The following is a 25,396-nucleotide window of genomic DNA, read 5'->3' as shown; positions in this document are numbered from 1 at the left end:
ATTTGGTTGGTTTTCATTAAAAATATGGTCAGCAATTATAGTAATAGTTTCTTTTAGAGGCACGTTGGTAAACAGAGATATTGATTGATTGAATCTTTATCCTCGGACTGGGAAAGCTTCTTGCAGAGCTTAATCCTAGCGGTTTCGCATACTTGTAGAGGCTTTGAATCACTAACGCAGGCCCGGTCACCGAGATTGGCAGAGTGCAGTTTATGATTGTTGAAGTCTTGTTGCCGAAAAACTAATCCATCCACTAGATGGCGCTGAATCGAGAGCAGTCCTAAATATGCGTTGCTTAAGCGCACACCCCGAGAGTCGAACCAGCGCCTCTATTGATGTTGAAGTTTCTTCTTTCCAGAAGTGACGCGCTAACCAATTGAGCTATGGGGCGGATCAAAACTATATATAACATCAAAACTCACCATGCGACTATTGGGTGGACACTTAAAATCTTTTAACTTTTCAGCGATGTTTGTTGTCCAAATCATTCTTGGTCTGCCTTTGTTTCTTTTACCGTAAATTTTCCCTTCTCTTAATGATCCCGACATACTTCGTTTTTCTTCTTTTGACTATTTGTAAAAGTATTTTCCTTAAATTGAGTTTATATAATATTTCATCGTTAGTGATCTTTTGTTGAAATTAATTTTTAACATTCGCCTGTATGTTCAGAGCTTGAAGGCATCGATCCGTTTCTCCATTTTTTGTGACACTGTCCAAGTTTCAGAATTGTATAAAACGGTAGACCAGGTGTAGCATTTAATATCCTTTGACGAATTGATAAATTTAAAGTTTGATTGATTTAAACATTTTCCATTTTTCCAAGTGTAGTTTTTGCTATTTCTATCCGTCTTAGAATTTCAGGGTCACACCTCCATATTCAGTTATTAAATGTCCAAGATAAGAAAAAGGTTTTAATTTTTGTATATTTTCATTGTCATTTGTAATTAGGAGTAGGCTAGTGGAGTGTCCAGTGATTTGGAGATTTTCAATTTGTTTTTTTTTAGTTGTCCAATATTTCTTGAAAATCTTCTTGCATAAATTTGTTATGTTCAAACAGCCAACTCTTACTGCTTTCATATCATCAATGTGTCGAAAAATCATTTCTGTATATCAATATTAAAAAAACATGCAGAAAGTACACATTCTTGGCGTACTCCACGCTTGATATCAATTCCTTTAGACCAGTGGTTCCAAACCGGGGTGCCGCGGCACCCTGGGGTGCCAATTGCAATGCTCAAGGGTGCCGCGAGATATTGCAATATTCCGGCCCATTCTTTATTTTACCTTTAACCCGTTAAGTGCGGAATTTATTTATTTCTAACCGAGTTTCAGTGCGTAAGTTGCGCGTCTCGCAGTTATTCCCAGCTCCTTTCTGGAGGGTCGCGTAGTGGAGAAGTCGCTGGCGGTAAGTAGATAATCCGCGGTAAGCCTTTGTTTTCTCACCCAGGAAAAACAGCGTGAAAGAGATTTTGACTCGTTGCTGTTCTTTCCATAAAAACGTTTGAAACGCATCATTATTGCCAGGTTTCATGATTTTATTTTGCGAAGAATTCGAGAAATCCAGTTTTACTGGACTCTCATATTGTTATGAATCTTAAAGAAGAATTAATTGACATTCGTAACGATGGAAATTTTAAGCTTATGCACAAGCAGATGCCTCTCCACGACTTCTGGATAAAAAATCAAAATGAATATCCTTGTAGCTAACTGCAACTGCAACTTTCCAACGCAAGGATATTCAAAATGAATATCCTTGCGTTGGAAAGAAAGCTATTATATTTGCCTTCTACAACGTCAAACTCTGGTAAGAAGATGCTATGTTTTAATGGAGTGAAACTATGGAATCAAGTACCAAAAGAAATAAAAGGAAAGTCTTACAAGGTTTTTAAATTTAAATATAAATGTTTATTAAAGAATTTGTACAATGATCACTCCTGAAACGTATCATCCGCTTATTTATCTACACAATGTTTTTTTTATGTTGCCCTGTGTTATTCCATTGTTAATGTATTGTTAATTCCATTGTTAATTTTTACAAATTAAAGTGCTGGTATTGTGCTATATATTATATACCGTATGTGTTAATGTTCTTAATTTTGGGTCTTTTGTTTAAATGTTTGGGTGGCAGCTGACTTTGGTGACCTTTTGGTCTTTCGCTGCCATCCTTGTTGTGCGAATTATTTGTGTTTATTGTGTTTTTGCTTTTTGTGTCTTTCTTTTTCGCCAACAAAACAAAAAATAAACTGAACTGAACTATTGTGCTTTTGCTGCAGTTTTCCACGTCATAGCTTACCTATGTGAGAGTGGATTTTCCGTAACGAACTAAAACACGAAAACGACTGCTTAGTAGTCGAGGAAGAAATGTAAATGGCTTTATCGAATGTGCCCCCACATATTAAGGGACTTTGTGCAAGAAGTCAAGCCCAAATTTTACACTGACTTTTGAATAACAACATTTATTTACGCGCTATACTGTACAACTCATTCTGTGTTATTTCATACAGTTATTTGAAATACAGAAACCCCATAGAATTGATCCAGTTTTGCCAGGGTGCCGCAAACTATTTATCTCTTTGATAGGGTGCCGCAAGGTCTAAAAGGTTGGGAACCACTGCTTTAGACAAATCTTTGTTTATTCGAATAAATGCTTTTTAATTACAGTACAAATTGATAATAAAACGTAAGTCTTTGCTATTCATACCAATATTGGCCAAACAGTGAATCAGTTTCTCATCGTTAACTTTATCAAATACTTTCTCATACTCAATAAAACATGCATATCTTTATTTACTGCATTGCAACTCTCATAAATTGTTCTAAAATTAAGTATACTCTCCCATGTTCCTTTACCAGTCATAAATCCACTTTGAGTCATGTTAACCTCATTCTCAACAGTTTTAAGTTTTCTTAGCAAAATTACTCTCAACAAAATTTTCTATACTTGACTGATCAAACTTAATGTTCTAAAGTCATTGCATTTTTTTTGCTTTGGATTTCTTTGGTATTTTCTTCAAGCTCACCGATTGATTAAAAGTCACTGCTGGACAGTGACCTGGAAATAACAGCAAAAAAGATGTGCAAATTTTAACATCTTCAAGTAGTCATTTTGACTACTGTGAGCATTCTAGTGTTACTTTCTATCTTCCCAAAAGGAACCAGTCATCATATTTTACGCATATAAGAGTTAATTCCAATTGGCTATTTTGTGGGCGGTTGGAGTTTTTATGCTGTATTTTTCAATTATACCAAAGACAGGCAAGACACAATAATAAAACAGGGTTGAGCATTATATTAATATATTGTTTTAATGCTCAACCCTGTTGTATTGTTGTGTCTTGCCTGTCGTTGGTACAAGAAAGCAAACTCTCTCCCGAAACTATATTTTTCAATTAAATTGACAATTACGTTTAAACGTTTCTACGACTTAATGAAAGGTTTTTAAAAGGAAACAGATAGCTTGAGAAAGATGTAGGCTAATGATAATAGATCATTACAGAAAGCGAGACTTGGGTCGAAATCCTTGGTACATGAACCTCATTGCTACTTCTGAAACACTAAGGAATTGTTTTAAAAATTAGATGAAGCACACATTGTACAGTAAGTGAAGCACAAAAAGAAGTGTAAAAGTTGTATTGTTGCACAATGGAAGTATAAACCGCTTATTTCTATAGCACGTTCTGTTTATCTGAAAGAATCTTATAACGCATTGAAGTCCTCCTGGAAGCTATTCAGTACAATGCTTACAAATAGAGCATTTGCTGAGGCCTCAAATTGTTTGCATGTGAATGGGAATGCAAGGCAGATTCTGCACTGCACAAACTGCTGCTTCCTGTGTTTGTAGAACAGACGTGCTATCAAAGAGCATTACAGTATGTTAGAAAAAACTGTTGTTTAGAAGAATTAGCTTATGCTTAACTGGGGTGGCTAACATAAAAAAACGTTCATCTATGTCAGTGTTTTTGAACCTTTTTCGCATCAGGACGCATTCTGCAGACATCTAAAAATGTTTCGGCGCAAGCGAGAAACATTTTTGAGGAGGCCTATAGCCTACCGATATTTATCTTGAATTGCCTGCAAGTTTTCATTGCATATGAATCATAACTATATTATCTTCAAAGTACGGTATGTTCAACGAGATTACCCGAAAGAAGCAAGCAAACAAAAATTTGAAGAAATAAAGCCTTCAATATTGGAATAATTTCAAATTACAAAAACACACAGTACAGCTTTTGGTTGAAAGAAATGGCTTTGACCAACAAAATATCACACCATTTTATAAACTGAACTATCAATTTTCAGATTCAGAAAACACATATTTTCTATCCATAAATCTAGAAATAATACTGATTTATTAAAAATGTTTTTTTTTCAGTTTCCCTGCGGCGCACCTAGCGACCTTCCATGGTGCACGAGTGCGCCGCGGAGCAGCGGTTAAGAAGCGCTGATCTAGGCCTAGCAAATACTCAGAAAATTCTCATGCCACCTCTTCATATCAAGATGAAGCTGAGTGTGATGAAGAATTTGGTAAAAGAAATGAAAAAGTGCTATTCGATTGGGTTCGCATTTCTCTCTATAAGCCAAGCAAAAGTACGAGAAAGAAAGAAACTGTTTGCACCAACAAATTAGAAAAGTGTTAAGTTGTGGTGTGCTAGCTTTTTTGGAAATGCAAAATCGCCTTTTTTCGTTTTTTTTTTCTTTTCCTTCTTTATTGTTTCATCTTAGGCTCCTATTTGAATAATCTAATTTTTTTCCTAGGCCTGTATTTGTTTAATTGATTGAGTGCAGATCTGATTGAGTTGAAGATCGGATTGAGGCTTACATAGATGGGTTTCAAAAATCCGGATGTCCCTCAAAATACATTTTTGCTCTCCCACTTGAATTTCCTTTTAGAAAACCTTGATGGCGTTAGTGATCATCAGGACATTCAACCTATGTAAAATCGTCATCAAAGTTTTCAGGTGAGGAAATGATGGGGGGTTAATGCTAGATGACATGAGTCATGTGCACAAAAGAAAGTTAGGCCATATGCAAATATTTTAATATGTCAAACGTTGTCATAGCTGTGTTTTGGGTATTGTTTTAATACTTTTTGTGAAGGCATAAGTTCGGCAATATTGCAATATTTTGAAAAAGTGATATATAGTACTATAAAAAAAATTAAAGGCATATTCAGAATCAAAGTTACTCGCAATTTTGTTGTCTAGTGGTCTAGTGTCATTTGTTATTGTTACGGACAATATTTGTACAAATCAAACGTCACATAGAACCGTTGTCTACTGAACCTGACGTCTTACGTCATATGGACTATTGCTAGAAATAAGCAAAGATTGCATCACCTTTGTCACACCTGTTGAAACATTACATCATCGTTAAATCTTGAATTACGAGATATGGTGTAAGCCAAACTTAACAGGTGCTTGAATAGCTTCATAATGCTTATCATTGTTACGTCACATAAGATGGTTACGTGCGTTTGGAAGATTGCAATCTATTCTCGTCATTTTTAAAATCGTTGCTTGAAATGTTGGTCGCATATTAACTGTTTTGCTTAGTGCTTGCCAGCTGGACGAAATTTCCGTCTTTATCTCAGTAATTTGTCTTGTAGTGACAAGTTTTAGTGGGTACGGTGTTGCCCCCATCCTTCGACAGCCTTGAGGCTATTTTTACAGAAATACAATTCTTGAATAGACGTTTTCAGAAGAGTGTTTCTTTCGGTCATTGCATACAGACGAATGGATCTGGGAAATTTATGTTACAAATTTCCCACGAAGAGATTATGGTTTACCGTTGTGACCAGTTATTACTTTGTGTTGTTTTTAATCGTTTTGCAAAAATTGCTACATTTTATTAAAAGAAAACTTCGCTTTTTTCTGTCAATGTGCTGATACATGTCACAACAGATGGCAGATTGAAAAGGAAATGAACAGTACAGGAAGCTTTTTAACACCAATACTCCACACATTACTCACGATGATAATGTAGGCCTTACTGTTATGTACTTACGATAATGTTAGCATCGGATAGTAAGACAGAATAAACTTTGAAAGCTATACGCAGGGAAGGATACTTGATCAGTTCTTAGATTTGAAAATGGACACGAACTGCATGACGAATACTCTAAGCAAGATGCCTTCCTCTACTAGACTGATAAACTCAAAAGTGATACTTTATCCTTTCAGATGGTGCATTCTTGCAGTTGTGGCAATAGAAGGGTGTCTTGCTGTGTTTTCAATAAACTCGTTCGGAACAGTCAACAACATCTTAGTTGCTTACTATGAAGTTACTCCTGAATCAATCGATTGGTTATTCATTTCTCACTACGTTGTGATTTCTGTCTGTTTTCCTGTGTTGGCGTGGTTCAATTATAAGGGTATCTTGCGGTTCAGAAGACTCGAGATTTTAAGGTCATCTGCAATATTTTTTAGTTACTTAGCACGACTTTTGACAGTAATTTGGACGAAACCATTCCCATTGTTGTTGGTTGGTCAACTCGTCAGCGGATTATCACTTCTTTTAACGCTTGCTTCGCCTTCAGTTTTTGCAGTCAACTGGTTCCCAGAGAATCAAATTGGAATCGCCTATGCTGCTGCTGCTATTGGAGGGAGCATTGGAAATATGATGTCTGTGATAGTCCCAGCCAATATTCTGCAAGATCCTCTACTTATTCAATCAAATACAACAAAGTTTCAAAACAAAAGTTGTGTTGCGATAAATTGTCAAGATTGGTACATTAATGATCGTAGAGCCTTGCTTTGGTTGAATGGCACCTTACTAATCATTTCATGTTTTGTAATGATTTTTGTGATTGTGTTTGTGAATGATAACCCCCCAACGCCTCCTACATATGCAGTCGGATTACGTTTGGATAAAGAAAGCGGATTACAAGAAACAGAAATTAACAATAGACGATTTTTTAAAAAGTTAAAACTATTACTCTCTGATTACACGTTTTTGCTGATATCTGTTTGTTTTAACATTGCGTATAGCATCGCATCGATTGAGGTTTTATTTCTAAGTGAAGTGATCCGAAGTATATCTGATGAAAACGAGTTATTACTCACACCTAATCAGCTAGCGGGTGATGTTCTTTTCGTAAATGTTTTTGGAAACATTGTAGGATCTATATTATGGGCAAAAATTGTTACTAAATCAAAAAGATACCGAGACTTGGCTTTCATTGCAAGCATGTTTCTTGGATTATCCGGAATTGGAATTTTTTTGGTTAACTATTTTAAAAGTTTTAGCGGCCAATTTGTGGCTAACTTCTTTTTTGGCATATGCCAATTTTTACCAATGGGTTTCTTTTATGAAATGGCCACTCAGCACACTTTTCCAATGGATGAAATTTTTGTGACTGTTGTAATGATTGGTATTTACAATCCAGTATTGATTATTATATCTGTATTCTGCAGATTTCTATTAAATGATTATGGTGGCTTATCTGTAATGATTTTTCTGGCTGTGTATTCGTGGGTTATGTTTATATTAACAATTTTTATTAAGCCAAAGCAGAAACGTTTAGAAATTGACGGTGCTTATGAGATCTTGTTGCAATAAGATTTATAGCCTACAGCAGTGGTTCCCAACCTTTTTGTTGTCACGGACCTCTTTAGACAAATTATTAATTCTGCGGACCCCTACCTGAATTTTGCCTGAAGCTCAATTAACATACTATTGACTATTGTAATAATTATGCTACTCAACTACTGTACTGTGTCATATTGCATTGCCGCTATGACTCCTGCGGCAAATATCAGGTTAAACAGTTGCTCAAATAAGAAAATGAATGAATTGTTCAAGAAATGTCAGCAGTAGGACCCAAAGTGCCATGCCGAAACTTTTCAACGTAAGCAAATTTAATGAGAGGGCTGTTGTTGCCTTTCCTGAACTAAACGACTGAACTTTGGTTGAGTTTTTGACAATGCAACACGTTGTTACAGACGGTTGTTCGCCTGGTCAAACGTCATGTAGAAACCGTTCGGGTCTACTGAATATTACGTCATGGAAATTCCTAAAACATGAGCCAAAATTGCACCATCGTCCGTAAGACTCGTGTCAGACCGGTTTAAACCTGTTTCAGTTTGAGACCTGTTTGGACATGAAATATTGCGTCACGAACTGCTCTCGTGCCTTTGAGTTATCACAAATTTTTCTGATTCATTCTCGAAGTTGTTTGTTGGAAGTCGGTCGCACATTTAACTGGTTTATTTGGTGCTTGCTAGCTGGACAAATTCTCCGTCTTTTATCCAAGTAATCTGTATCGTAGTGACAGTTTTGAGGTGTAAGGCGTTGCACCAGTCATTTCGATAGCCGCGGGCTAATTTTACAGGAATACACTTTTAGAATAGACGTTTCAAGGAGTGTTTCCTTTCGGTCACTATATGCAGACAAACGGATTCGGGAACTTTATGTTACAATTTTCCCACGAAGAGATTATGGTTTACCGCTGTGACCACACGTATGTCATCTTCAACGTCCTGGCGATTTCGATGTTTAGTTTTTATTGTAACAAGAGCTGAGAATCCTGCCTCGCAAATGTAAGTGGTTATGAATGGTAACAAAACAATAATCGCTTGCTTTGCCAAGAATGGGTAGGTTTGCAGTTGTGAGCACCAAAATTCTTCCACAGTTTTTAAATGAAATTCATTGCGTAATAACTCTTTTGATCTCAAATCAATTAGGTCATCTTTACTGAGATCGTCATCGGTAATGTTGTTCAAGTCAAAAAGAAAAGGATTTCGAATCCATGTTTCAACTTCGTTTGGCAGGTGTTCTAAATTAAAATAACGTTGAAATGAGATTTGCAGGGTTTCCAAGTGTGCGCAAAATTCTTCTCTCATAGAGATCAAAAGAATACATTCTCTTTGAGTTTCATCCATCAAGATAAGATCTTCTAACATTGGAAAGTTAGCGTAATTACCTGCTTCCAATCTGCGTTTCTAAACCGGCAACTTGGCTGAAAAAGCTTTCAGTTTTTCAGCTGCATCAATTATTGTCACACCTGGTCCTTGAATGCCACGATTAACATTGTTAATATGACCAAAAATATCAGCTAGGTAGGCCATGCCGTATAGAAAACTTTTACTCTCAAACAATTTTGAGAGGGGATTTCCTTTTGCTTTTCAAATCGACAATGCATTGTGGTAGATGTAGTTTGAAGTCAATGTACATACGGTAGGCAGCAGTATAGATTTATTTTAATGCATAGGCCTACCGGTACAGTTTATTCTCGCGGGCTTGAGCTTGATACATTTGCATCTAAAGAGAGAAATAAAAGTAAAAAGATCGTTTTTCGTTTTTTTTTTTTTCAAAATTTGTCAAGGTAATCACGGACCCCCAAATGCTTTCTCACGGACCCCCAAGGGGTCCGCTAACCCCAGGTTGGGAACCACTGGCCTACAGTTAATACGGAAAAGTAGACTGAAGCATTTTATCTATTTCGAGAAAGTTTGTACTTGAGTTATGCACATTAACGACTGTGATTACATCTTGCTGCTTCTGATAGCTTCAACTTGAGTTAATAGAGAAACCTATTAACAAAAATTTGAGTGTTTCTTTTTCACTCCGTTAACTGTCAACTGTGACCACCAGAGTGCTCAGACAGTAAAAATGACAAATTTTGCTGTCTGGGTAGGTATTGAAATTCCGTGCAAGGTTTTGCAAAAATAACAAACGAAAACGTGTTGGCATAATCTAGGGGTGTGCACAGTGCATGCGTCTTTTAGATCAACCCATTCAGAAGTTTTTTTTTATGCATTATAGAGGTATATTGATCAAGTTTTATTGCTTGTTTTTTGTTTGAATTTTGTGATACACGACTTTAGAAATGTTTAACGGCAGAATACAACGTTGCTACTCACAGCAAAGGACTATTTACAGTCTATAGGAGCTAATATTAAAGCAATTATTTTAGTTTATAAATTTCTGTGGGAATTGCCGACATCAAGAAGATCATTCTTTGAATTCTACGCCAACTTAAAATGAAGGAAGACTTTCAGTAGGCTACGTAAACTTACGTAACTGCCTTCTGCTACTGATAACAGGTCACATTTTGACCTCTAGGAAAAAAGTTGGTCTATGGCTTTTCAAAATTTGATAAAACTGGAAGCATCAGATATTTCGAAGTTGAGGCGAGCGGTAGAAATTTGTGAAACAAAATTTAATGCAATCAACGTGACATGAGAATTTTGTCACGAGTTCCTCCGTTGGGGTTTAAAAGTCGATAGCTTTTGCTGCTTGGATGTGTTTGTGCTGAGCAAACAAGCTGAGTAGGCGTAGTCATGTACGTGCCTCCTGACGTATAGTAAGTAGCCTGTATGTCGTAATGTATTTTGTGAAATTAGTTGTTTTGTTCTGTTTCGATACTCACGATTGCGTGTTAAAGCAAGAAATTGAAAATAGTAATGTTTTCTTTTTTGGAAGTTGGACTGGATTCTTTTGGTAGCCTGATTGCCTTTTCGCTTCTTTAAATGGTGTGTAAGCTGAGTATTTACCTCATCAAAAATGGTTCTACACAACTCACTACGATTTTTATTTTTATTTTCATTTTTTTTTTCATTACAATCGACGTAAGCTAAGTAATTGCACTTGCAGTGTAGGCTATTTTAATAATCAATTGGCTTTTTGAACTAAATATCAGTGTTGGATTGGATCCAACTATAAACAACGCTATTTTTCGACCATGCTGATGGATATCTTGTGTCACAATCAGAATTTCCCCAAGAAGTATTTCCAACCAAGTACCAAGTACCTTCATCGTTGACAGCGAGTGGGCCCCCAGAATCACCCTGTGCAAGATTATTAAATGAAAGAGTTAGTTTATTTTCGAACACTAAAAAATATTGACAGAAGTAGGCTTCATTAAATTGATAACATTCTGAAAAGTTCCAATCAAACAATTTATGCGTCTACTCCAATCAGCTTGAAAATTATAGATGTAGGCTAATAATGCCTCATTAAGATTGCTAAAACTGAAAATTAGGTTTTTTGGATGCATTGAACTTTTGTGCCTCTTATGTTACATTATGCTGCTTCAGAATATTGTTTTTGTGAAATTTTGTAACAATTCTTGTCATTGTTTTTACCATGGACTTCTAAATAGTAGCATCTGGACTGGACACTCAGTGGTCAACATGAGGCCAAACAGTTGGTACAACAGTTGGCCAACAGTGGGCCAACAGGGTTAGTTACTTGGCTGTTGGCCCACTGTTGGCCAACTGTTGTATCAACTGTTTGGTCTCATGTTGCCCACTGAGTGTCCAGTCCAGATGCTACTATTTAGAAGTCCATGTTTTTACTCAAAATCAGATGTAATAAATGAACTGTTTCTACAAATAAAACTATACTGATAGACATGTGGTATAAGCTGGGTTTTACGTTTGAAACAGATTAAGTCGAAGTTTATTGTTATTGTCCACCTATTATCCCACAGACAATTATTACACCTATTACTGTATACTGCATGCACAGAGTAAAATCGTCTGACATATCAAACTGTAAAAGTATAGCAATGTATGAACCACATGCAGCTTACCTGACAGGCGCTGACGTCGGTTTCACCTCCAGCGCATTGCATGCGATCCGTTACTTGCGATCCCCAAAAACGTTTGCACTGTACGTTGGAAACAAGATCAGTATAAAGGTATTGAAGGGTGGTGGGCCTTTCGCCGAAATAACCTGGACTGATTTTACCCCATCCAGTAATCAACGCTTGTGTTCCAGCAGCGTAATCTTTAGTTGCAATGGCAATCGGTTGCACCTGAACATACTGCTTGGTAAGGTATAGCCTATTGTACATTTTACATAATGATACAATGATAATTGAATACGTGAATTCAAGAAGGGTCCAATTCCACAAATGTGTTTTTGAGATAAATGCGGTTTAATGATTTTGGTGATTTACTGTTGTGGTGAAATTTCGATAATGATTATATGCTTCTACGGGTAAGAAGTATTATTTTTGAAAATTTCACTCGGTGAAGATTCTAATGAGAAACCATCAAAAATTGAAGCCTCATTTGCCGGATTTGGGTCTTTCGATGGAAATATTAGACTTGAAAAAAATTGGTTGGTTTTTCAAATATCATTTAACTTACTTGAAAAATTGAAAAAGCACAAAAAGTGAAATTTGGTGAAAATGGAATTGGGCCCTTTTTCCATTCACTTTTTCAAAAGTTAAAGGTAGCCTAATACTTAGGTCTAAGATTGTAGCGTACGAATTTGTAAAGGCTAATGTTCACATTTGTTTGCATAGTGATGACCGGGTTTACATCTTTGCACAAGACAAGATCAAACGACTTTGTTATTAAAATATCAGCGTAAATATAACAGCCTGCAGTGCCTGTTGTTAAAACAAGACGGTTGTGAAGACAATTAAGAGAATCAGATGATTTATGAAAGTGTTTATACGTTTTGACATACAGAACGCAATGTGCTTCTGAAAGGCAACAGAGTAGAAAGGATTCTGCAGGCCAACATAACTTTACGGAAGGCTTGTTCTTTTCCCTCAAGTAAAGTAATTTCACCTACAGCAGAATTGAGATTGGCGCTACTTGAAAGAGGGATGATGCTATAATCGTAGTCAAAATTGTTGCTGTTATAGCTGGGATGGCAAAACATTTTTGTGGTGAACATGGATTGTCCCGGATATCTGATGTCTAACGTTCCCATGACAACCGTCAAAGAGCTAAACAAAACAAAATGACATTGTTAAAAGACGGAAAATTAGTAAGTTTTTGCTATTTATTTTCAATTTATTCTTTTAAATATAGGCTAAGTTGATTATTCTTTTGTCTAAGCAGAACTACTGTAAGTAGATTTGTCATTACGAATAGACCCTTTCACAACATAGTGTCAATATCAGCATCTTTGTCTAGCGTAGTCTGTGTAATGTGGTTTTAGCAGTGTAAACATAAGCGTCCAGATATCATAGAAACTCATCCCCGGCATAGACCAAATATAAGCTTAAAATATCATCTACCAACAAAATTGTTATTTTAATGAAATATAGGGAAATTTTACTAAAAACCTTGTTGTAGTTTTTCTACGAGTAAACGTAGGCTAATGCTTAGACGTAATGTGAAGACAAACCGTATCACAAACTTAGTTTACCTTTGATAACAGTGACATGCTGACATTACAAAATTAGCAGAGATCAACGATCCTCCGCAAAAATGGCTCCCTGAAGTCTGAAGAGAAACTTGCCATGGGGCAAAGGATGTGGATGTTACATCATCGCCATTGATAATCCTATCATCAGATCTCACAGGAAAAACTGGTAAACAAGACAAATTTTAGAGAAACGTCGAGCAATGTACATTTTTGTAAACGTTCCCCTGATTCAAAACGTTAGAAATTTTACATACCCTTGAGTTTTGCATTGCAAATTTGATTTCTCGTATGTAAAACGTGGGGCTTCAAATTAGCAATGTGGCTTCTGGAGTGACGATTCGAATTAAATTAATTTATCGCAAAGTGTTTATTTTTTTAATTTAGTTTACGATAATGTTTGTTTCTAATGAAAAGTGATCGCAGATATACATGTAGCATTAGAGTTTATCTTTACATCAAGAGTGACTTGTAGTAATGGGATGTTTGGTAGGTCTGATTTTTAACAAAACTTACAAGACAGGCTTGCACAAGGCTTTAGCATTGTATTCATAATTGTTGATAGTTGCATATGATTGTATTTTTTGCGTAAACCTTCAAAAATTGTTTTTTTATTCAATTTCATTTGCCTGAGATGTATTTTAAAACACGATCTTTTTCGTTTTAGATAAGAAAAGATTAAAAACTGTGGTAGCCTACAACGCAATATTAAGCGTGAAATTTTGGCATACAACAAGCAATCTATTAACATTCAATTACTCCTTTCAGTGGTACAAAAAAGTAGGCAGCATTTAATTAAGTACCTACCTGTTGCGATCAATAAGAGAGCGATAACAGAATGCATTTTGATAGTGTTGTACAGTAACTGAATCCAAAGAATGCAGTAAGACGTTATATATTTTTTATTTTCTATTTGTGTTCGAGGTATATTAAGTAAATCAACTCATACCTTTCTACTTATGACATCAGGACAACAGCGTGGGAACACCAACGTGTGGTAATTATTCTTTGTTAACGTCATAAGTATTCATCATTTTCACGTTTATTCATTATCATTTTTATTTGATTAGTTGTTTTAAATTTATACTTGTTCGATTTCCTCTTTCAGCATCTGGAACAGTGACGTAAGAGCAGCACTATTCATAAACTGTGTTTTATTAACATTGTCGCAATCACAGTGTAATAATTAACATAAGCAGTGGCAATGTTCCAAGTGAAATCCTCTCTTGTTTGGTAGAGTCACTTCGCACTAAATTCTGACTTACATTTTGTGGATTTTGCAGTTCTTTGTAAGACCAACTTGCTTATATCAATACAGCCTATCATCATCAGTCGCCATCTCCGCTTGCTGCAGATTGCACATCAACATGGTTAGTTGTCTCCAAGAGTGGTGATTTTGAGTTAATTCGCCCAGTGTCGCCAAGTTGAGTCCGGTCCATGCCTGAATGTTATCTTGCCATCTTTTTGGTTGTCTGCCACCTTTTCTCTTTCTTTGGAATTTACCTATTGCGCAAACTTTGTTGGTTCCAAATTTCGATCTTTTAGCGTGGCCAAACAGTTTTAAAACTTTTGATTTATTGTTGCTGCAATTGGATGTAGATTTGTCATAGCCAATAGATCTTCTATTTTCATGTGGTCAAGTAACCTTTTGTTGGTCATGCTTCTCATGATGTGGTTTTGGAAAGTAGTGAGTTTTTGCATTGTTGATGATGTCCAATTTACGCATTCTAAGCTGTAGAGCACGACTGGTAAAACGCAAGTGTTAAAAATTTTTGATTTCAGTTTGATTGGTAGTCTATTGGAGGAGGTTGAGAGCTTTTCATTCTTTTCGAGCGCTGCCAAGCCTAAGCCCATTCGGTGTTGTAGGCTACTACAGTTTTTCCATCGTTGGCCGCGGATAGTAGGTGACCAAGATATACGAATCCTGGTACTTGTTCTATTTGTTTTCTGTAAAGAGTGAGATTAAGTGTGTTGTTAATTTTATTGGTTGTCCTGCATGTAGTTTTGAACACATTAATATGAAGGCCGAATTTAGCAACGTTTTTTGACAGAGTGTCTAGGTATTTCTGTATTTTCAGGTATTCTTATCTTGGTATTCCTGATGATGGTCATGTCGTCTGCGTAAGTTGGATAGCACCTGACGCCAATTGTGAATCCAGTTGTAAAATTATTTTCAGATATTATTGCAGCAGCTGCAATGCAAAACAGGATAGCAAACATTACATCTCTTTGCTTAACGTGTTTTAGAATATCGATTGATCTGGTTGTTCCGTTGTTTGGTTTAATTAGTGCCTTTGAGTTGTTGTAAGTTGCTTTTATAGGTTGATATATTTTTTGTTGACAGAAGTTTTATCCAAAAGTTTTCATAGGTTGAGTAATTTAACACTGTCAAAGGCCTTTTTGAAGTGAATGAAAGTGATATAGACGGAGTTGTTGAATTCAATGGACTTTTATATAATTTGTTTCTGAGCTAGGATTTGCTCGATTGTTCCTCTTCCTGGTTTGTAGGGTGCTTGTGTAGGGGTGAAGGATGCATATGGGTCTTTTTTACGCGTGTAGCAATAATAGTGATAAAGAGTTTGTTTACATGGCTGAGTAGACTTATTGAACGAATGTTGATGCAGTCGAGTATATTGCCTCTTTTGTAAATTACAATTACTAAAGCTTCTTTAAAATTGCTAGGTATGATTGTCGTTAATAAGATAGAGTTGAAGAGGTGAAGCAACGGTGTGGTTAGAGTTTCACCTCCTACTTTGAGGTAATCCGAATAAATGCCGTTTATACCTGGAAATTTCTCACTCTTTAAATTTTTTATAGCATTAGATTACTTCTTAAAATAAATGGGATTTCGTCAGAGGTAGAGTCATTGATGTTCACCTGTTGTAGATTGCTGTGATAGAGTTCTTCATAGAATTTCGTCCAACGTTCAAGGATGCAGTTTTTGCTCGTGAAGATGTTGCCGTTTGCATCTTTAATTTCCCAACTAATGTTTTAATGAATAAAAAAATATTAGTAACCTCTCAAGTACATGTAGCACCACACAAAATGAAAATTACATCACTTTTGACTATTCCTTTTTGTTTTTAAATAATATGTTTAAAAAGATTGTTAACTACGGAAAGCGGCCAATGTTTCGATCTCACGGATTTCTTTTGCGGAGTGAAATGAAAGCAAAGAGTTGTCTTGAAGTTTCGGATGAGTTGATGGTTTTCTAAGAGTAATTATTAAGCCCAATGAGAATTGGTCAAATTTTTAATTTCAAACTTTGGCGAAGTGTAATTTTCCGCTTATTAGAACGTATGATTTTTTTTTAGAAAAGTTGTGCTAAAAAATGAATTGAAGTTTTTTAAAATAAAAACTTGAGAATAAGACAGGAATTTGTCGCTAAGCTAGGACATAACAACCATCTGAAATGGTTCCAAAATACAATAAATTGGATTCTAGGGGCACAAATATGTATGAAAATTCAAATAAATCAACCCTTAAGTTTCTTTGATGTTTTTATGTTTTAAGTTTGTTTATGGCAGCATAGTAGATTGTGTGGAGCATGGCCATGTGGAGGTAGGGTGTCGCGTTCATCAATTTTATCTTCCAATTGCTTTATTTGGTCCTTTTTCAAGAGTTTCTTTGACTCAAATTTAGCAATTTTGTATTGATCCTATCACATAGCCTTTTAATGTCACGATAACTTCAGGAATTATTAATGAAAACTGTTTGACTACTGATTAAAATTCGTATTTAGCGTCATACGAAATAACAACAAAAGAAAGAACCTGTAGGCTACCAATTTGATTTGTTTAAAAATTGTAAATGTCCAGGTCTGCTTCGGACATCAGTTAGATTTTAGGATATAAGCCAGCACTTTCAAGTCGTGCCACGTTTAGGCCTCAAAGGTAGGAGTCACATTTTGCAGCAATAGAAAATGCCAGAGATGTTTTTTACCAAAAAAGATTCCAGTTTGAGAAATAAGCTTATTGCCGTCATGTTTGGAAATTTTACAATGTAAGATGTATTGAGCTATTTCCTATGTATGTTTTAGGCTAGATGGAGGTTATAACAGTAGCATCAATCCTTCACAACAGAGTCACGCTCATAGTCATACATCAATGTACAGGGTGTTTCAAAAAAATTTGACTTCATTGTACAGTCTTGTAACTTTGCCAATTATCGTTTATACAATCTCAAATTTTAACAGTAGCCTATGTACAGATACAACATAAAAGTTTATTTTTTTAACTTTCAGGTGTTTTTCTTTTTAGATGTTGGAATGCCATACAATAACGTAGAAAAAGCATTTTGTGTACTGGAGTATGCTAGAACACAGTCGAATAAGAGTGAGCAGCGTGCATTTGCGCAACGACTTGGAAGAAAAGGGCCAGATGCTTTTACTCTGCACAAGCAACCTTCTTGTTCGATCTTTTTTTGCCATGTCCAAATCTGCTTTCCATCTGGAAAGCAGATTTAAATTCTAGGGTGATTTGAATGAAAAATTCTGAGTTAAATAAAAAAGATTTGTCTTGCTGAAATAAATGTTGTTTCGAACGTTCCTACTTTATTTTTTCAACCACAACAATCGTAAAAATACTATATCAGTCAACAAGGACACGAATAAATGAGTACAATAACATTTTTGTTTTTATACTAATTTCCTGCTTTAGATTATCTTATATCTTGCTAAGCCGACATTTTGGTATAAAACAATATGCCAAAATAGACCAAATCAGATTGCATTTCATTCATTTTCATTTGGTATGGTGTGTTTAGTCCAGGATAACGGACAGTTTGTGTATACGAACATTTACCATTGTATTAAACCGTATTATAGGTAAAACAAAATATACAACATGCGATTCAAATTCTTCAGGGTGATAAAGTTGAGACAAAAGTTGAAACTTCTTAACGTAAACCATTCAACAAACAAGTTTTTAAATGATGCAAATACAACCTATGAATGTACCATTTTATTTTCATTCACAGAAATGACAATATTAATGAATATAAATTATAACTCATAAATGTATAAAAAAAAAAAAAAATCAATATGCAGAGCTAACCCCTGGAATGACCAGCGGTCATTTTTTACCGCAAAATGATTTTTTCCCTCTTATCGCGTTGTTTGCCCATATTATCCTTTGTCGCTCCATGAGTTTTCCTAACTTTGCTAGATGTATCAAGAACTGGAAATGTTAAAATGATGCAATTTGCACAACGTGCTCAGTGCCCACTGATGGACTATACTTAGAAAGACCGAGCGGTCAAAATTGACCGCCACGTACTTTTCCATGAGAAAAGTTTTGAAATCAGTTTGCTTTTCTATGTCAGACAAGTTGATGTTATCAAAGCAATGTACTATAAGGAAATTACCAAGTTTTTATCCAATAAAGCCTTTTTTACATTGATTTAACATTCACAGACGTTAATTCAAGAAAGGAGCAAAGCTGTAATCTGTGTAATTTATTTATTTCTCAAGAATGTAAAAATAAATTTCTGTTGGAAGGGCACATCATACGTTAATTTTTTGGAATGCGATACTTTGGACGAAGCTAATATATATCTTGACCAGGCTTTTCACTAGCTGTCCTGAATTTTAAACAATCTATCTCATATAAAAATGAGCGAATTTTTAGCACAAACTTGAATGCGGTCAAAATTGACCGCAGCGGTCTTTCTAGGTAGTGAAACTTTGCGGTCTTTTTGGTGCTAAACTTGGTTATCGTTTGCAATTCTTCTTAAAGCAAAATAAATTATTATCATACTTTTGCTGAGTGTAAAAATTTGAGTGTTTTAAAACAAAAAATTATGATTTCACAATTAGGTGAAACACTTCATAACAAAATATTTTGTATTTAGAACAAGTTTGGTTAAACTTGATGTGGGTGTTATTTGTTTTTCATTATATGCATGTGGCAGACAAAAAAAATTATGCCATTAGAACAAACAATTAAAAAAAATAGCTGTTTTTTTTCAGATATTAAGTTATTCTTGTAACCCATTTCATGTCACTGAAAGAACCAGATTGCTGCATTACTTTGTGATATTTTCTGACAAACAATTATGTATTTACAACTGTATAAAAGACACAATTAAAAGTAAACGTAATCAACACACAATGAACCAGAGCACAAACCAGTAGTCTATTTTACAACATCATTTATGAAACTACGTCGCACAATTTTCGCACTTCTGAGCTGATGCCTGTTTCAGAAGACTAGTGAACCTATATCAGTCTTCTGCACTGCAGCACACGGTATCACAGATGCTAAAGATTATTATTTTGCCATTTGTATCTTTCTTACCGTTATTTAATTAGCAAGCTAAAGTTAAGTTTAACTTTAGAGACTTTCCAGTAAACGTTTATTCAACCTTTCAGTGGGCTTTGTACATTAGAATAAATCTTAGATTTACAATATTGAAATATCCATTTGAGGTTTGAATTTTTCGGCTATTGCTTCATATGGTGGAGGATTGTCACTTGCAGTGGAAGAAGAAGAAACCTGAATCATTGGATTCTCTCCACTGCATCCGCTGTGGCCGGATCTATTTCTCAAGATTTTGCATTGGAGGATTGTCATCACGAAAATAGCAACCCCCTGTTGGGACAGATAAAGTATGTATGAGTTTTAACAAAGTCTCTTCTTCGAATGTTACTGTAATGAAATTAAAGTGCAGATTAACCTCTGAAAAACATTTCTTTATCGTAAGTTTGTTGAATATTTTTAATTACATTTCTATTGTTACCTGAAGCACAACAAAAGCAGCGAAAAACCAACTGACAACTGCCGCAAATTCTGACTCTGGTGCTATGAGAATGATGTATCCAAATCCCCAACCAATCCCAACGACAGCTGTCAATGTTATTGCAGTGCCAGCGGTATGCTTGTGAAAGGAACCATCAGCAGTCACCTAAATAACACAAAACTTCATATGAACACCATTTAAAATGTAGTTAATTAATACAATAGGGGTCGTAACATTGCACTAACAAAGCACAATCGTGTGTCTTGAACAAACGACGTTGTTTTATATCGAGGCTTACGCACGGCGGTTGAACATTTAGAATCATCAATCAATCGCTGCAGGTAGCCTGTGTCAACATAGTTGCATTTTAATTTTGGCTTCTGGCTAAAGGTTTCGTCTGTACTGCTTACCTTCACACTCTTCAAACGTTTAGCAACTTGGACAAACACAATGACGTTGTAGACGAGCATAACGGCAACTGGAAGTAGAAATCCAATCAGCAGCGAATACCCTTGAAGCCAACAATAGTTATCGGACCGATAAGTAGATAGTGCCAGAGGGTCTGGAACTGTAAAAAAAGCAATCCAAATAAACCACAAGTAAATAAAATTGAAAATGTGTATAAAAGCAGCAATCTACAAAAAAAGTTATAATCTAAGAAAAAACGTGAAGTATTGTTGCTTTAAAATTTTACCTTTGCTATAAAATTAAAATTTATGAAACAAAGAATTTAATTTTACCTTCATCACAATACAAGCTTGGTTGTTGCTGATCGAAAATTCCAAGAGCAGCAACAGCTGTCGTAGCAGCGATAACCAATGGAATTCCATAAGCGAACATCGCCGTTTTTTGTGTATATCTTTCAGGTAAGTCACGAGATGTCTAGAATAAAACAAATAGATATATAGTAAATCTGTTAAATAAAAAAGAAAGTTCTGGAATCCAAATGTAGCTGATGTCAAATAGTTCTTTGTGCAAAAGCATGCATCCACAGTGTTCATCAACATGTTCATGAAACATTTGCAGGTTGTTAAGGCTGTGAAACACAATTTGTGTGTATTGAAATAGATGCGAACGACTCCTGCTTGTAGTCGATTGAACTCAACCCAAGTGATTGAGGCAACTTTAGTTTTTTGAACGGCGAAACTTGGTAATTTATGAAATCTCCATCTTTGGTAACAATGTAAAATAAATCTTTTGGTTACTGCGAACCTATCCCAAGCAAACTGTCAGCTTGAATCAGTTCACTTATTATCATTTCTAGTAGTATAAGATGTCTTGGTACTCATCCAACTGTTGTTTGGTAACAGTGGTACTCAACTCTGTGTTTTAGGTTTGGTTTTTGGTTTATTTTCAATTTAAACGAGAAAAGGGGAAAAGTTTTACAAGTGACGTCAATCATGGGGGTGCACTCCAAAAATTTTAAGAACCCCTGGTCTAGGTGTTCTGAACCAGAGTCTGTCGTTGCCACGTTGCCATGTGTAAGATGTCAATGCCTGCATTCTGTTATGATTCCTGGTTTTGAAATTGAAGACTTGCGTCTAGTCCAAAGTTTTACTTTTGTTAAGCTTCAGCTGACATTGTCGACAACGTTGTAATTTTTTGGATCAATATCTCTTCCAGATACTGCCGGACGTCGATTGGAAAATGCCCAGATCATCGCACTATGCATACTTATCAGATGTTGTAGATGACAGTTTCTGGGTGTGATATTGAAAAAAGGATGCTTAGACTGATCATGATCACTGCCGACACAGTTTTAGAATCACCGCATTCAGTTTTTAAAGTTTTTTTTTTCGGTTGTGAAGGTAAAACACTCTTGCTATGGCAAGTTCCATAATCATTTGGACTATGTGTCCGCCAGGGAGTAAACGAAGTAGCATACAATACAAGTTAGGCTACTGTACTACATGGATTCATAAGTTGCTTTAGGCAAAGGAACACAGTACGCGTCTTCCTTCAACAAAAAACTCTCATTGATACTCTGTGAAAGGCTGTAAGCAATGTGACTTGTCCACTTTTTATTAGAATCCAGCTTGTTCTTTTGGAAGCAATGGGTGAATGATCAGTTCGACACGGGCGTATAGAGCAGACTCCAAGGACATAAAAGAAGATGCTACAGAAGGGTGTGGAACACAATCTACTTTGATACCTCAGTGGTGGGTTAAATTGAGGTACGGCAATAATTAGGATGTGTTACATACGCTACTTTGAGAAATTTGAGGGGGTGCAAACAATATTATAGGAGCTTGCGTAAGCACAACTTTAAGGTGTGGCCAGAGTGAATCATAGTATTACAACATGTGAATAACAGTTTTAGCATGAGCCATTTTACTTCGCGATTTTCACATGCTTGAGTGGTGCAGCATTAGCTTTTTCTGCTAAGCGATTAGACATCCTTTCCTGAACAGTTCGGGTCTTGCAGAGCTCTTATGTTTTTTGTTCTCACAATGGCCAAATATCAAGTGAAAATGAAAAGTCTTTTTGCTTTATAAAATGATGACCTAGTGGTGCCGTTTATTTCTTGTTTGATCAAAACAGCTGTGTTGCTGCCAGTAATGTTTTCAATATTGTTAAACTAGGGGGTTAAAATTTTGTAATAAGGACTCCTTGAAGGTGACAGTAATAAATAATATGATCATTCCTGAAATTAGATGAGAGCTTGGATTTAATAGAAGATTTTCACACTTTTAATTAATAGCAAAGTTCACTAATCTATGTTGTGCTGTTCACTTTCAATGTTGTGCTGTTTTTTTCCCCAATTCAATGCTGAAAATGTGAAAAGGTTGAGCAAAAAATAACATTTAAAAGTTGACGTTGTACTACAGTAATATAAGAGGATAACTTTTTTGCCATACCCTAACTTCCAATGCTCTCAATCAAGACAGTAACAGAACTTTACCAGTATGCTTCTTCTCATTTCATAGCAATAGACGACCATCCAACACCAAGAGGACAGGAAGAAATAATGCAAGAACACAGCAACAGTATCACAAGATGTTTTGTTGGCAGTTCGGGAAATTCCACCAACAAACAGGGAATAAGCGACAATCAAGTTGAAACAGATGTGAATGAGAAATTGAGTCTGACGTTGCTTCCGAGATTCCCTAAGAAAGTTAAAATATCAATATTTTTGACCAGTAAATATTGTTACGTTTCCACATATTCACCTAAAAGTTATAATTATTTTATTATAAAAAGATTCTTGCTTTCGGCCATACTTTATGAAATCTTGATTTTCAATATTTCATGCTTATGATAATATTGGAACTAATAAAATTTCTGAAAGCAGTTTTTTAATTTTTCCGCAATTTTTGCCTAAAGGTCTTTTAGGCAGTAACATATATGTTTATTTCGACATTACTTAACACTTATTTTAATGAAGGCTGGTTGTGGTTCATTTGTCTCCAGGTTACCTGAAGTAGAGGTTGATGACAATTGTAAGGAAGAGAGCAACTATGGACAAACTGCATCCAATGTCACTCACAAGATCAAGAACTACATCTGTCGACACTCTCTCAGACTGGAATAGAAATAGGCTATAATTATTGTAATTTTTGTTAAATACGATTCAAATATTCAATCAATGCACACGTCGATTGTAGAAGATTGTCTTTCACAAACAGGCAACAAATACTATCGGTATTACAATAACTCACGTTTAAAATAATAACATCGCAAAATAAGATAAAAAGCTTGCATTGCTAAATGTTGAAGTTAAAACCGCTTCACACTTCTTACCACAAGCAAAGCAAAATTCGTCAAATGATCGCATGAACATTGCGGTGGATCAGTATCAGGCTTTAAACAGCAGCCATTTGTTGCCCAATCGCCAGTGTTTTCGTCCCAGAAAACACAACTCAACTCTGTGTTGGTGACCTAAATATGAACATTTGCTAATAATAATAAACATAGTAAAGAACACCACGTTCATGGCATGTCATTCTAGTGGAAATCCACCAACGAATTCACCACGTCAACAAACTCAAACGAAAAGTTGTCAGCAACCAGTTTCGACTATTGCAAGGGTATTGTTAACATCAAGCATAGATCGTCAAAGTGGTGATAAGCAAGCAATAGACCTAACAAATTTAATATTGATGTAGCAGAGATTTTTTCCGATGAAACTGTTCACTGAATACTCAAGTCAAAACGATCAGAAGAAACATACCTTTTTTTAAAACATTTTTAAAATAATTGTTTATGACAACTAAGTAAATATTACTTTCATTTCATTTTTAATCATGGTTACCAGGAGCGTTAGGCTACTTGCTAAATGGAAAGAAATAAACGTCTCTTTGACAAGTTAAATGTGAACTCTGGAGATGCATACACTGTACTTGCGTCAAAAATAAAGATGGCTCTCTATCAATTGATAATGTGGTCAGTGGAATATCTGATATCTGACCCTCCTTTTAGTTGAAATAGGCTGTCAAGGGTTTAGAGACTAATAACTATGTTTGATTTAGTGTTTAGCCATGTTTTCTCCAGCATAAACCTCTAGAAACAGTACTGAAGTTTAGCCTTACTTCAGCTTTTATCACATAAAATATATAGCCAACTTGCTGTACAGCAACTACATTTGAGTGATTGCCATCTCTTGATCGTTATATGATGATTTTCTTTAGGACATGTTGCCTATGTTTTAATTTAAGTTCTAATTTGGCATTTTTAGCTACAAATGCGATGAGTTATAGCTACAATACAAATATCAAGCAATTTTACTTCAAATTAAGTAAAAAACATCTATCTTTATGAAGTAAAAATAGGATAGTGTGTATTGCCCATAACATTTGTTCACATTTTCTGTCAGCTTGGAACAAGTAGATACATCCTTCAAAACACGGACCTGGACATGTAGGTTTTATGATTTAAGCTTTTTGGTATAATGTAACAGTAGCATAAAGCAATAATGCTGAACTAAATTAGTATAACAAAATAAAAATCATAAGGAAGGATATATATAAGTATCCTTGCATTTTCCTGGCATTGAAATAAAAAGTTTAATAACTGCAGAGTCTCTTGAAGCCATACCTGAGCAGGTTTATCCGGATTAGTTTGTCTTCCTGGCTGGTAATCAACTTTATATTCAATCGTCACTGGGGTGGTAAGATCTTTCACAGAACCAGGTTCACCAACATCAATGCTAATCACCTTTGAAGATTAGACAAAAAAAATTATTCCAACTCTAAATGACACAAACCTTTTAAATAGCAGACAAGAAGTTTGCGATTTACTGTTTTAACAAGGTTCACAATTGAAACAGCAAGATCAAGCTACGCTGGTTCGATTCTGAGGATGTGCGCTTGAATAATGAATTTCAAGAACACTGCTCTAGCGGAAGCTATTGGATGAAATAATTGTTTTCCTGAGTTATATTTTACACTTGACAACTAATCATCGAGTTTTTTCATACTTTTTTTAGTGTGAATAAAAAAATAACAGTTAACCTCTCAAGTTAACTGTTAACTGTTATTGGGCCAATCCTATAGATGTTTGCTGGTACACCCCTTCATTTTCTTTGAATTTTTTTAGTGTGTTTGAAAGCTCC

The 25,396-nt window shown here is 35.4% G+C and overlaps 1 protein-coding gene across 1 annotated transcript; it reads right to left on the bottom strand.

Moving 5' to 3' along the window:
* Positions 1-10,538: 10,538 nt before the first annotated feature.
* LOC145776663 (chymotrypsinogen A-like) lies at positions 10,539-13,951 on the bottom strand. Its single transcript, XM_082587894.1, has 5 exons — positions 13,915-13,951; positions 13,111-13,273; positions 12,529-12,685; positions 11,534-11,758; positions 10,539-10,787 (listed from the first exon to the last, which is right to left on the bottom strand). Exons 1-5 carry the CDS (start codon positions 13,949-13,951, stop codon positions 10,629-10,631), a joined length of 741 nt encoding a protein of 246 aa, XP_082444020.1. The 3' UTR covers positions 10,539-10,628.
* Between the last annotated feature and the right edge of the window lie 11,445 nt (positions 13,952-25,396).

The sequence above is a fragment of the Aplidium turbinatum genome, chromosome 9 (assembly GCF_918807975.1).
Source record: "Aplidium turbinatum chromosome 9, kaAplTurb1.1, whole genome shotgun sequence".
Taxonomy (NCBI): Eukaryota; Metazoa; Chordata; class Ascidiacea; order Aplousobranchia; family Polyclinidae; genus Aplidium; species Aplidium turbinatum.
The sequence above is the reverse complement of the archived record's forward strand: the minus strand, read 5'-3'. Positions and strand labels throughout refer to the sequence as shown.